This window comes from Cupressus sempervirens, chromosome 5 (genome assembly GCF_028749045.1).
Source record: "Cupressus sempervirens isolate cs-2001-9-10 chromosome 5, ASM2874904v1, whole genome shotgun sequence".
Classification (NCBI taxonomy): Eukaryota; Viridiplantae; Streptophyta; class Pinopsida; order Cupressales; family Cupressaceae; genus Cupressus; species Cupressus sempervirens.
The window spans coordinates 377,767,961-377,783,025 of NC_143122.1; the positions used below are offsets into that span (position 1 = coordinate 377,767,961).

Below are 15,065 nucleotides of genomic sequence, written 5' to 3' on the forward strand. Positions count from 1 at the left end.
TGGGACCTATTGTAGCCAAGTATGGCATTTGACAACAAAATATATGATGTAAAAAATCAAGTGTTAGGACCCTAGGACCAAAATCAATGTAACAAGGGCCCATAGTGCTCCAGTGGATCAGAGAAGGTTCATTAGGTCATGAATAATGTAAAGGGATCATAGAAGGATCAAATTACAAAGTTTGATAAGTTAGAAGTCCGTAGAGGTCATTTAAAATAGAGTTACGAATTCAAATTGTTGAATTGTAACGGTTAGTTGCATTTAGGAGAGAAACCATAGTTTGGGTTTTTTTTAAGGTTTAATGACTTACAACCGATTGGAGTCGGTTGTGGAAGTTGACTCACATCCTATTTAAGCATGTTCAAGGCATTTGGTGATCAAGGAAGCAATAAGCACATTATTGTACGAACTGTTCAGCATTTTGGGAATAAGAAGAATAGTTTGTTCTTGCAATTTGAATGGTTCCTTGATATTTGTGAGTAACTTGTGATTTTAGATGCAATAAAACTCCTAAATCCCTGAGTTCAAAAAAGCATCTTGGATGGATCCCATAAACCCTCAAACTCTAAGTCACTCTCCTACCATTGATGATAGTGTAATTCTGTTTTCAATCAATTCAATATATTGTGCTGATAGGATTTAAGGGTTTTGGGTATAAAAGTCACTGTTTGACAGATCTGATGTTTTGGGGAGTAATTCCATGAATGTCTCTATATTTTCTCATGGAATAGACCCCTAGTAACATGTAATATACATTACTGACTTCAATAGTGTGGGTGAAAGTGTTGATTATAGGGATATCCCGAGTTTTGAGTGAAGAAAAGCACATAGTTTTGGTGGTTTACTTACAGTAGTAGAAGATCCAACTTAATAAAGTGGTATTTTCATATTTGAAGTCGTTTAATATAGTTGAATGGATGGTGTTCGGTCTTTTATTTGAAGTCTAGAAGTGTTGGGAAAGTATCTAACTAGAAAGCCCTAGGTTTTGGAGCAAATTGGTGAGGGTTTTTCTAGTAAATGAGATCATAGAATCAAATTGATTTGATATTTATTTGATTTGGTTCATAATGTAACTCTTTCCTGAGTTTCAAGGTTGGGGATTGAATATATCATAGAATTCCTTTGGAAAAGTGGGGTGTTTAAGCCCTAAAAACTGCCCCCTAAAAACTGCCCACATTTGCAGCAGAGCATATTTGGTCTGAAACAATCATGCCTAATCTTTTGATATGTTTTAATAATCCGAAAAGGGTACTTGAAAAAGTGATCCACTTGCAGGGTTGTTTTGAAAGATTTGGAGAAAACGGTAAAAAATAGCCACTAGAGTGCTAATTGGGCTACCATGCCTAAAATGGGCAAATTGGGGTTTGTAGGAAAGATAGAAGGATAAAACTTTGTAACCAATCAGAACATGTTATTCTAGGTTGGACTAAGCATTTGAAGCCTTGGGAAGTCATTTTTTAAGTCAAGCTTGAGGGTTGCCCTATTTGAAGCATTAAGCTATCATAGTTGTAAAGAAGGGAATTTGGGAACATTCCAAAACTTCCTCGTTGATTTGGCCATTGAGCCTTAAAGTCCCCATCACTCCTCATCATTCCTCTAAGCCTAAACAACTTTCTCTACTAAGTTCTGCATCTGTCCACTTTCTTTGCAAATAGAATTTTGTAATGTCCCTATTTTTGAGTTGCAATAGAGTTGATGGATTTGGTCTATCATTGGATCCTTGTAGACTGATGTTGGTGTTTAGAGGACCTTGTGGAGTTATTAGGCTCTCCAGTGGCCAATGGTGAGTTTTGGCTCCATTTTGAAAAACTATTTATAGTAAACATTAGGGAAAATTTGTTCCAGCGAATAGGGTAGAGCTGTATAAGCCTACCATGCTCTACTGGCTACATTTGGGTGCCATGGAAGGAGGAAATGTAGAGCCACGCAAGAAAAAGGCAAGAGAGAACACAACAGTTAACACACAGGATAGATAGGAAGAAGGCAACACTAAAGAGGATGGAGAAGTGTCATTTGAAGAGCAGGAGGAATCTAGCTGGGATGAAGAGAGAGAAGATTGCACTTCTAGAACAAGGGAAGGAACCTCAGAAGACGTAGAATGGTGTAGGTGGTAGAGGGTCTGCTTTCGAAGACAATAAGTAGTATGCACGAACCTAGAAGCACAAGGCAGGACTGTATGTACACCAAAGATTCGAGCTGGACAAAAGAAGAGGTTGTATGTACAGACCAAGGTCGTACAAATAGGGTTCGTATGCATACGACTTCTAAGGATGGAAATCAAGGGCATACGACTACAAGGGAAGCAAGTCTGGATACAAAGGATAGCTGTGCGAGCAAGGAAAGCATTGGTCGTACGGGTGAAGAAAGCATAGGCTGTATGCATCAAAGAGACATTGCGCATACAAGCTAGGAGGGTTGTACGCACACAAAACAGATAGGTAGCACTGAAGGCACAAGCAAAAAATGAGCAGGCAGTGAGCCCACTTGTCAAGATTGGGGAGCTAAGCGAATGAATTTTGCACCTTCCCAAATTTCATCTATGACTCATCTTGTTCTAGTGAGCAAAACACCAAGTACTAAGGTAGTGGGTTGAAGGGCCACAAAAGGGGTAGGCCATACAGTACGAATTAGTACCCCTCAGGGCATTGAGACAACACAACTAATTGCATTGGTGGTGGCACCTACAGAAGGAATGAGCAAAACAATGGCAACACCCCAAACTTGAGAGTTGATAGGGCCATAGGAATAAAAGTAATTTGGTATGGTGGAGGAGGCAAATAATCTACATGCTGAATTTCAGCTTGGAATGGAGCACATACTGTCCCCTTCCCCAACCTTGATGAGGGATCTTGCACCACTTATGATAGAGAAACCATCTCTAGAGCTTCATGAAGATAAAGAGTGTCTAGAGTTGGAGCTTGCAGACGTGGAAGTGGAAAGTGAGTACATAGAAGAAGGAATACCAACACACTTAAAAGAGTGCACCCAATGATTCCTCAAGGAACTGGAGGCTATGACCAGAGCTAGGCGCAAGATTAGAAGGATAGCCAAGGAAGCGGACATGACCACTTTAGTTTTCGTAGCTAAATCACTTTTGCAATTATGAAGCATAGTTGCCAAGAGGAGTTCAAGAAGTTATTCATGGAACATCGATGGCCTATTGAAGAAGTAGAGGGACAGTCTCAATAATGACAAGTATCTACAATTGTACAAGCACATGGCCCTTCCTTGGCTGTTCTATCTGAGATGAGATTGGGTTTTTTGGCCTACCTTTATGGAGCTACAACAAGCTAATTGAGAATTGGCAAAGACGGAGGGTGATTGGATTATTCTAGGGGAGCAAGTGGAGAGATTGGAATCTAGGCTCGCACAAGAGACATCTATGCATGCAAAACAATTGGCAATAGTGGAAAAAGATAGAATGGACGTAGTGCGGCTTCTACAAGGTGCACACACTAAACAAATGGTGGTGGAATGGATGTGAGGCTTTTCAGACAACAATTTGCACAGTTGCAAGCATCCACCACTCTAGGGACATGATCTTACCCTTTTTCATAAGTTAATTGTTGATACAATCATTTGGAAAACGACTTCTTTGTTAGGGGGGATTTTGTAGATGGTAATTACGTAAAAACAAAATACTTTAACTAGTTTTTAGGAAAAGTCATGTACCAAGGGTCGCGACGGTTGGTTCTAGTAACCAATCCGAGCGCTATATGTAAGGAGCATAGGGAATGGGAAGGGATATGGTAATTCTAGATATCATAGGTATTGGTAATGTAAATTCTTCGGCACGATCAATAAATGTATGTTTTGCCATTCATGTGCACTATTCCATTTAGTAGTATAAATGCTCTAATAACATTGCAAACTATATTTGGCATATAAGTTTTGTAGTTGGCAATAGGCTCTATCATATTTGGTAGAAACACAATTTATAGTAAGTCAATGTTGAGGAGTTATTGTATTTGGCAGGGCAACTAGACTCATGGGGCTCTATCATATTTGGTAGAAACACAATTTATAGTAAGTCAATGTTGAGGAGTTATTGTATTTGGCAAGGCAACTAGACTCATGGTCTACACAATGGTTGACTCATTTGTAGTTGGATAGTGGAATGACTTTATTTGGTGCACTAGTAATATTTGATCATTAATAAAGTCACTTTATTAATGATATAGCTACTATAATGTTAATTTACAAATTTGTTTTAATGAAAGAGGTCAAATAACTTTATGTGGTTTTAAATAACACTTGTTAAAGGAGGCCAATTATTTAATATTTTCCTAAGTCAACGTGAGCACATGAAAAAGTAAATGTATTTAATGTTTTAGAGAAAAAGCTAGGGAATCTCACATGAGGAGCATTTAACGAATTAAATTAAAAATAAAAGCAACTGTTTTTGGAGTGAAGTATAGGTAAAGGCCTCATAAAGAAAATCGACCATTATGCATTTATTATGAATTGGATAATTTTTTTGGTGTGAGTTTCATCATGAAATTGGTGTGACTTCCAAGGGTTTCTGCAGCTTGGTGAAACATGATTTTCTTCAGAGATTCAGTATTCAAGGTGTTGAAATAAACACTGAAAACTTCTGTAAGGAGTGTCTTAAATCAGAGCTATGTTTGAGCTTTAATGGTGAAGACAATTTAGAGGAGTTTGAGAATGCTGACAGAGTAATTGTTTATGAGTCACAACGAGGGATCAGGTTTATGGAGTTTTCTTGAAGGTAGTTGTTCCATCTAGCAGCTGCATGAGCCTTCTAGGCTTGATGTCAAACTGACGCCTAGGAGTTCCCTTGCATTGCATGAAGATTTTGATCAATTTCAGCTAAACTTCAGGGCTGCGTCAGGTTTCAGGTTCCCTATAATTTGTTGCAATTTCATTTGGATGTCGATTGCAAGAGAATGTATTTCTATTGTCTACTGAATGAATAAGACAAATCATTGCTGGTTAATTACAAGTATTTACAATTTCTTGTTCATGTGCACATTATTATATGTAATCTGCAATTTATATTTTTTTCAAAAAGGACTTAAAAGGGTTAATCTTTGCAAAACAACCACCGGTAAATTATCAAATTAGTTTGAAATTGAGCCAGCCTGGCTCATCACAATCTATGCAATTTAAAATAGATCTTGATTGGTCAAACTAATATGACAATATGAGATATGTTGTGAAGCATGATCCCGCTGTTACTTATAGTGACAGAGATTAGCTGTTTCTGATATACAATCACGTAGAATGATCTGTTTCATATATATATATATATATATATATATATATATAGAGAGAGAGAGAGAGAGAGAGAGAGAGAGAGAGAGAGAGAGAGAGAGAGAGAGAGATTGCTTCAGAAAATTGTTCTCCTATGTCTGGTAAAATAATATGTATGGAGACATAACACTTTAGGCGCTATTTCAAATATACACTTGAATGCTTGCAAATCTAATTATATCACTTTTTCAGATTGTCTCCTATTTGTATGATCGCAGTGTCTTTTTCTGTCTGAAGAAGGCTAGAAACTCTATTGGGCAGATCTGATATGGATGAATCAGATATTTGTTTTTCAATATTTGGACTCCCACAAATAATATTTTTTTTAAATGAATTGCTGGTGCACTGAAATGGAACTGAGTTGTAATTACTTGAACATAGGTTATTGTCTCCTGACTCTTGAACAATGTTTGAGATTATTTGCAGTGTTCATGCCTTCTGTAGATAATGCCCCTAAAATGAGTTATCTATTCTTATCCTATTTGATGAAATAAATGTAATGATTTCCTTAGTTTTATTTTTATTAATTGCTGACTGTATGTTTACTACAGACCTTGATATATATTGTTTGCTGTTTTAATTCCAACCTCCAATTCCTCTTCTCCAATTTGATGTTCCTGCTGAAGGGACATTTGCTGACTGTACACACAACTCCCATTTTGATTGGTTCTTAGTGTTTCTTCCCTTTTGTTTTTTATCTTCCCCTTTTTATACTTACATGTGGAGAAAAAAGGAAAAAGGCCTTCCAAGGTCGGAATGTTTCAAAGATTTAACATTACTACTCCAATTATTTTAAAGTATATATATATATAGATATATATTATAATATGTTTTGTATGGATTTTTAGGTTAATAGAAATATATGTTTAATACATATGTTTATGAATAATGTAGTATTATTATTATTTATTGTTTACAATAATTATTGTTATTATATATTTTTAATTATACATTGTTAATTATTATGATATTAATAAACAATAAATTATTACTATATAATCTATAATTAAGTTATTATTGTTTTTATATATGGCTATTTGTTATAATATTAATCATCGTTACAAGATTCTTTGAGTCTCGAGCCGAGTCAGGGCTCTAACTCAGTCGAGTCTTGCAGAGTCCTTCCAGGACATACACATTTTTGAATTGTGCTCTACAATGACACTGAAGAATAAACATTTTCTAATTGTGCTTGGCAATAAAAAATAAAGATGACTATTGGCCATGTTTAAAGGTTGTTGAAAGTTGGTTGCAATAACCAACCATGAGAAGATTACATAAGAAGACAGAGCAAAATTACTATGGAATAAACATATATGATTTTGAAAAAAACTATTAGCAATTGTTAGTCTATGGAAAAGATAGCATAAACATATATCATTATGAAACAATTATTAGCAATTAACAAGATAAATAATAATTAAATCATTTAAGCACAAATTCCCATACTAAACCCACCTAATCCTTAGAAAGAGGCTCTACTCAGATTTACCCAACCCTCTGATGAGAATAGCTCCCAGTTAGGAAACCATCATGTTAAGAGTGTGTTCTAAGGCCTTTGAGATCTCTATTACTGAGTGAATTGAGTAACAACACATACTTGGTAGAGATTCCACCTCTAACCAAGCCTCTTGTCTCTAACATATGCATATGATTAACCACTACAATAGATATATATTGTGTTTAAGAGATTCTCTACAAATCTCTCACTAGGTTTCAATTTATAATCACTACATTCAGTCAAGAATGCCCTCTAATCTCTAAGTTCTCTTAAGAGCAACTTGTCATTCTAGTGAATGCCCCCTACCATCTTACTTGGTTTCTATGAGAACTAGAAAGTTCTCATCTCAAGCATGATTATCAATTCTTGATTGATAATTTTATCTACCAAATGATTCATATTTATCTCTATTATCAAAATATCATGAACATACCTTTGATTTCCTATCGTTCTACATTGTATAATTCTTCACAAAATATATACAGTGTTATCCAGGGATGCATCTCAGGTATATTTTCAGCCGTCCCTGTCCTAGACACATCTTGGAGTCTTGGGGACACCTAGGGGTCTTCAACTTTAAGTTCTAGAACATATTAGACTAACTCTCAAAGTAACACAAATTTGGCATACAAATTCTGTTGATTCTTATATTTTAAGGTTCTATTATGTATAGGTAGATATTTTATCCATGTTTTCATATAAATATTTTAAATTTTTCTATATATTTTAATTTTCGCTATTTTTATATAGTTGTTCCCATTTGCTGTCTCCCCCTATCCCCAAGATCGACAAAAAAGTTTGCCAACACAGAAATTCGTCCTGCTGTCCCTTGTTGTCCCCATCCCAAAAACTCGGGGGAACATAGAATATATACTATATTAGTTCGTAGCATTCATTCAAAATATATATTAGTTTAGTTCTTTTACTTTCTCTACTTTAAGGTTCAGCAGCCCAACTCTTGAGTATAATTGTTTCCCAATCCTACCATATTATATTTGTCATCTACATCCTTGAAAAGTCACAATCCTTCATAATCACAATCTTTTCAAAATGTCACAACACTTAATAATTACAACCCTTTCGAAGAGTTGCAACCATCCATAATTACTTTCAAAAAGTCACACCCTTTCATCATTCCAACCTTTTAAAACACTACTTTCCTTATTTTCTTCTCATTATTTTCCTCTTCCATTAATCAATCCTTCTTTTACTCCTCTTCCTTCCTTTGTCAAATGAACTCTCCTTCCTTTTATATCTTGATTGGAAGGACTCACATCTCTTTATTACACATCTCTTGACTTTTTGTTAAATTTAATTGAATTCTATTATTTAATATTATATTATTTACTTATTTATTTTATGTTATTCATCATTTATTATTAAATCTTATTTATAAAGATATATAATTTCTACAATATTCTTTGTTACAATTAATTTTATTTACTTATTCATTGTAATGCTACTCTTATTTAATTATTTAAATATATTATATGCATTATTATTTATATAATATAATAATACATTATTATAATCTTTTATTTTTATATTAATTCTTATATATCATTTTATTATCATTTATTTATTTAATAATATTGTATTATATAATTATTATTACCATATCTTAAAATAGGGACATGACACATTGATGGTTTGGATGTTCGTACTGTTAAGATAGGAACTTATGAGACCATGAAAACATATAAATGGTGAAATGTGGCTACAAATTTAACAAATACTAACGCAATATCCAGAAAGCAAGTGAAGTACCTTCAAAACGAACAAATAGTGAAGAGAATATTTTTGTTCGATGCAAGATTGCTCTTATATTTTGAATATTTTTGCATTAGTTTCCTCTTTCATGACCATCCACGTCTTTTGTACTTTTGAGAAGCCAAACAAAGAATAGCCTTAAATCAGTTAAGCCAAACAAAAAAAAAGCCTTAAATCAGTTCAAAATATAAAGGATGTGAATCTGGAACTATCAACTACACTGGGTCAACTTTTAGCAAAGATGCTACAGCAATTGAAGGATGTGAATCTGGAACTATCAACTGCACTGGGTCAACTTTTAGCAAAGATGCTATAGAAATTAAATTCAAACAAGATGCTCAAGAATTTCTTGCAACAATTCTTATTATAAAATTCAATTTTTGTTACTCTTTTCTTGTTTGTTTCCCAAGTTGGTAGACTGTGTTTGGAAAGAGGTTGTGATGCACGACGAGCGCTTCTGAATTAAATGATCAATGTTCCTTTCATACGATATCACGTTCGAGAACGTTAATGGTCTCAAATATGCATTTATGAGAAAATTGCTGCTCTATGAGAATGTTAAGCTTACTCTAATTTCATCAAAAAGACAATTTTAATAGGTCTAGAATACTTTTTCTATCTGTTAGCTGGTCCATCTTATGTATTTCACAACTGTGATTTACCCGATACAATAGGATTGATCTTTGGACAACGATGAAAACTCGTCCTTTAAGTCTTATTGAGACAAAATGGAATAGCCATGGTATACAGGGAAATAAAAATGTTGGAGGCCAGAAGGCTATTGTTTAAGGTTGGTTATTGCATGCACAAGATAGAAGTGGATTATGAATGCATTAGCTTGCAATCCTCTCGTTAAACAATTGAACAAATTTAGATTATTTTGTCCTCTACTACAACACAAGGCCAATGCTTCGAATTCTAAATGACCCCAAATTGAGTAAAATTATAAGGGATGATTTCAGGAGGAATCACGATTCGACTTGTGGATCATAAAGTGATCAGTGATGACTGGCAGAATGACACATCTTCATCTTCTCCTTAGAGTTAACTGTACACCACTAGTTTTAAATGGTATATTGATGATTTCTTGGAAGCCTTGCTCTAGAGTTAATTGGAACCCTATGTTTTGTAAGGATTCGCAGCACTAACTCTACATAGCAGTTTTCTAATCCTATTCGACTTATCAAATGCTGACATGGAGAAAAATCTGCTTTAGAACTATAGGATGTTTAACTTATTTTGAAGCACTTTGGCTAGGAAAAATCCAAAAGTTGATATATCTGGAGCCTTATTATTTTCTTTTGTTCGTCTCATTTGTTTCTCTTTTTCAGTGTACATTTGAGCATCAAAGGTATTTTATTATTTAGTTGAAGAATTGAGATAGAGATTCTAGATAAACCAATCTGCCTGGTACTTAAATTTAGAAGTCGGGTTTAACTTTTATAGACTTATCTGAATCTTAATTCAATTGTATCAAGAACACTGTATATGGTGGTATGCAAGCTAGCTTCTCCGTAGAATTGACGGGAAGAACTACTCTAATAATCTTTTTCTGATATTCTTACTCTCTATTTTGTGTATTCCTTGATTGCATTATAATTTTATATATCTATTTTTTGGTAACTAACCTGAAATTCACAGGTGGGCACAAGAAGAGATCGTACCTGAACTTGTTAGTCGAATTGAACCAAAAGAAGTTGCAATGAAGGTCATCGATCTTCTCAAATCTCCAGATATGTTAAAAAATATGCGAGCAACGTTATTGAGAGTGAGTAGTGAAGTTAAGAAGAAATATGAGGAAAATGAAGCAGGAAACAAAGATGATCCAGCCATAGCAATAACTCATATCGTTGATGAGTTGATGAATGCCTGATTCTCTTTTTGAGCTGGAATTTATCTTCTTATATAAGTGAACCATTTGACTAATCTTGAATTTATCATGTTTAAAGATGTCAGTTATTCAATTCCAGTGCATATTAGAAGGCTGAACTTATGTTTATGCTATTGTAATCTCTGTGATTACAAGTAGTCTTATATATCTTTGTATATAGAGAGAATGATTCCGAATTCTAGGAAATATGATAGTGATTAGCTGATTGTGACTGTGATTAGGGGTCTCCCTATAGTAATTTTTAACAATGTTCAATGTTTATGAAAGAATGAATGTCATTGACCATAGCTCTCCTATATTTTTTAATAGGTATTATACTTCATTAGGATATTTCTTTGAAATAGATAATGTCGCTTACATTAGAGATGTCTACAAAATATTTTTCTAGATTATCTATTCTTGGGAGATATTGCAACTCTTATATCGTATGAGATATATAATGCCATAGGTCTTTAGTGTGGTTGTTGGAATTATTCTCCTTATCAATACACTTGCATACAATCTCATTTCATCCTTATCTCTCTCATATCCCATAGATGGTAACCAAAATGATCTAGATTAATAATCGTATAAAATAGAAGTGTATGTATCTATAAGAAAACATATGTCCTCTTTGTATTCCCTAACCATATTAGAAGGAATCGTTTCTCTTTTTTGCATTCTAGATTGAAAGTCCTTACAGTTGCCCCACATAACATTGTTAAAGTTATCTTCTAACTTTCTAATGAAATCTCTTATTTTCACAATCACTAGTTTATTAGTAGACCATTGTACTGCACCTTTGCCTAGAAAGAAATTTTGCATTGAGAAAAAGATTCATACCAGAATTGCACCATACTTGAATTATTATTTATTATCCCTCCTCACCTTGTCCTTGTATACTAGGAGTTGCCTCCTTAGTGTCTTGCACAAATCATATGTGGCATCTTCTATCACCATTCTGTAGGGCACATGAATAGCTCCATCGAACACATTATTTAATCGATTAGACTGGTAAATTTTGTAACCAATCAACATAGCTGCATATCTAACTTTTGTCTTTTTGACATGCCCAAAATATTGGGGCAAAAACACAACATTTTAAAAAAAAAGTTAAATAATCCATTGTGTTAATACATGTTACCTTGAAAGTTACAAAAGGTTGGCTAAGCATTGGAGTGAGTTTCGGTTATTGTCAATAAGATGTAGAGTTCACATTCCGACCATACTATACAAGGTTGGGACACTCAAGCCATGGTGTTATAGGAAAATTGAGTTTGAGTTGACTAAACTCTAATTGTTGACTAAGTCAACCTTAATTTGGCCCTTCCGTAAGTCATGTTATTTTAGTTCATAAAGTTCCAAATGTTCTATTAGGTTATCAAGTTATTTCATATTCATTTGGTGTGTCAATTCAATCTCCTAGGTGAACAGGTTTCATCATTTTAGAAAATTCATCTAATTACCTTAATATTTTGGTTCCATTATTTAAATGAACTTTTAAATTATTTAAAATCATTAAATATCAATTATTAAATTATTCACGACATTCGTTTCAGCTTTAGGTCACATTGCTAAACACTATCAAGTTATCAACCCAAGGTTTTTGCAAAAACCCTTCAATTCTACAACCTTGGTAGTTTATTTAATTGCATACTTAAGAAAACATATTAAAACATTAAAACACATCATTTAAATTCTTCTCCATTAATATAATAGAATTTCCTATGTTACTTCAACATTTAATATCAACTTGACCTTGAACCCTAGTTATCTATCATAACTTTCCATTTGCAACCCTAATTTGATTTAGCCTTAATACTAACTTGATAGACTATTGTCCCTAATTCTCTTATCCACTTAATTAAATTTATTATTTCCAATTGTAATGATGAAATTCAATTTCTAAAAGTCTATTAAAACTATTTAAATCCTAAAACTAAATCCCAAACATATAACTTCTATCTCTTAAACTACTAAGCATGACCCTTCTTCCTTTTGAAAAATATACCAACAATTTACTTTCTAAATGATATGAGATATAATAAAACAAAATGATAATAATTAATAACAAATTACTAAATCTAAATACTAATAATATCCCAATCTTAACTCATCAAATTTATTTCCAATAAAATCTAAGCAAACCTAATATACACTTCTAATTTAAGACAATTTGAATTGATAGTTAGAAAGGAAAGCAAATATCTTTCTAAAAATCTATTTACTAACGTTTAAAACTCACTAACATTATTACTTTCTAATTCTAATTTAACATCCCCATAACACTAACTACTAACTAATTATACTTAACCTACTAAACTACCTTATCGGAAGCCACTTGACAAGTGGTTGTTCTTCACCCCATGCAAGACGACACTCCTCAAGCACTTGGGCGCACTATCCAAGACTCTTGAGTGTTGCCCAAGGTCTGCAACATTCCCTTACATGTTTGGTATGTTTGGAATGAGTTTAGACAAGGGAGATGGTGGGTAGGTGAGGGGCTAGAAAGGTAATGTCCTACATAAATTTTTTTGACCATATTAAACCAAAGTTTACTCCCTCTTTATGTGTGCTCATTTTGGAAGGGGAGGGTATGAGGTGGGGGTGGGGACCATATGGTGTCCTATCCCCTTTCAAGTTGCATATTAATGATTATATATATATATATATGAGAATTTTATTCCTTCTTTTGCAATTAATGGGGTCTCTTTCTCTTTATCCTAGATTGACTTATGTGTTTTTCCACTTGAGCATTTTGTCTAATTCAAATATTAAATAAGCAAGTAGAACTTATATATATATATATATATATATATATATATATATATATAGACTTGTCATAGATTGGGAAAATTTAAATATTTTTCCCCATACAAAGAATAGGATCTTTTAGATGCTTTTTTTCCACTTTTTGGAAAATATTTATGTGATTTTTAAATTAAAAAAATCTCTCTTACATAAGGTGTTTGTTCCTTGGTCTATTTATACGATATAATTCAATTTCCTTATGGGTTGGGGTGATTTATAAGGTAGAATGCAATAGATCTAATATGGTTGTAAACATATTAGTCTAACATTTAAACATTATATTTAAAATTAAGGTGCAACTATAGGGAAGTGCGTCATTTCAAACATAAAATTCGATTAGTGAACTCAAGTAAATCTTTCTAAAATTCATTTTGATTTCTTCATACAATGTTATGACTAATGTATAATAAAACAATCATTTTTCTTTCATGATTGATACCAATTACAAGAGGATGGATTTTCAATATGATACAAATCAATATTTAACAATTGCATCTGATATTTCCATTTACTAATAATAATCACAATGAGAGAACTATTGAAACATAATAATAATTCAATGAAACTTTTCTCTTATAAGGAACTATCATTTTATTAAAAAACTAATTCAAAGAGTCAATCGGGAAAGAATCAGGGAAGAAAAATCGATATCCTTGTCATTACAAATATAAAGTTAGCAATAAATTATACATCAAGATCATATTTCTCGAGGAGAAGTCTCCATAACAATGGACTCAAGAACACCAAAAACTCTAAATCCAAGTTTGCTCCATATCAAGGTATCAACTAAGCAATCTGCAAATTTACATAAAGATAACCATGGAAAACCAAAATTGATCGAGTGACAATCAGATTCAACACATAGATAGATTTAACCAACTAATCCCATCCTAAGTTTGCACAACATGTTTCATATTGAACCAAGACTAGAGAGAAGGTGGATTTTTCTAGGGTAGGAGATGTCATAGTACCAAGCATATGCCTCTTCCTAGGCTTATAACACAAAGAACTTTCATTATTTAACTCATTATCTCCCCAAACACAAAATAATTATTGACAAGTAGGGGCTCATAACACCTTGCTTTCTCCATCTCCTCATTATGAGGAGAGATTCTGCACTAACCCAAAGTCCAACTAACACCCTCCTCTCATGCATGGTCACTTCCACCCTATCTAAGGGTGAGTAATGCCAACACACCCTTAACAAATTGTCTCACAAAACAAAATGGAAAACAAATAAGAAACCCACAATAGCCGATCCTTCACATGTTTCGTCATACACATGCAAGATGTTTACTTAAGAAAATAAAAACAAAGTATGAAGAACAAGGCCATGAAGAATTCTACCCTCACAGAAGTTATGGCAATGGAGTTTTTGAGATGAGCTAATCCTTCTTGCTCCTTAATTACAAGTTTAACTTTCTCTAAATGTAGAGAATGGGTGAACACCCTTCAACCTTCAAAATGACAACTAAATATGGTTTTAAACTCACCCACATAAAATGACAATAACTCCAAACTTGACTCAAGCCTTTTAGGGTCTTCCCACTTGATCTTACCATTAAGATAACCCTTTTGATGAAGTATAAATTTGCAAAACTCATGGAGATGTTCAACTTTCGCACTAAAGAGAAAATAAGATATTTAGGTCATAAAAGTCAACGGAAGGATCTAGAAGGGTGGGAAATGTCCCCAACCCATACACATATCCCTTAGGCATTCAAATTGCATTAATTTTGGCCTCTAGGATCATTTTAGGACCTATATAATTGGCTTAAAGAATTTTATTTTTTAAAACTTAAAAGAATGACACCTTTCCACTAAACTCTAATTAGGGTA

The 15,065-nt window shown here is 33.4% G+C and overlaps 1 protein-coding gene across 2 annotated transcripts in view; it reads left to right on the plus strand.

Annotated features, from left to right (window-relative positions):
• LOC149556342 (uncharacterized) overlaps positions 1-10,723 on the plus strand; it is a 266,842-nt gene extending 256,119 nt beyond the window's left edge. For both annotated transcript variants that reach the window (XM_089830610.1, XM_089830609.1), the window contains one exon: positions 10,187-10,723. In XM_089830610.1, the coding sequence (XP_089686736.1) occupies positions 10,187-10,418 (232 nt within the window). In that variant the 3' untranslated portion in view covers positions 10,419-10,723. The remainder of the gene's footprint in view (positions 1-10,186) is intronic.
• Positions 10,724-15,065: the final 4,342 nt, after the last annotated feature.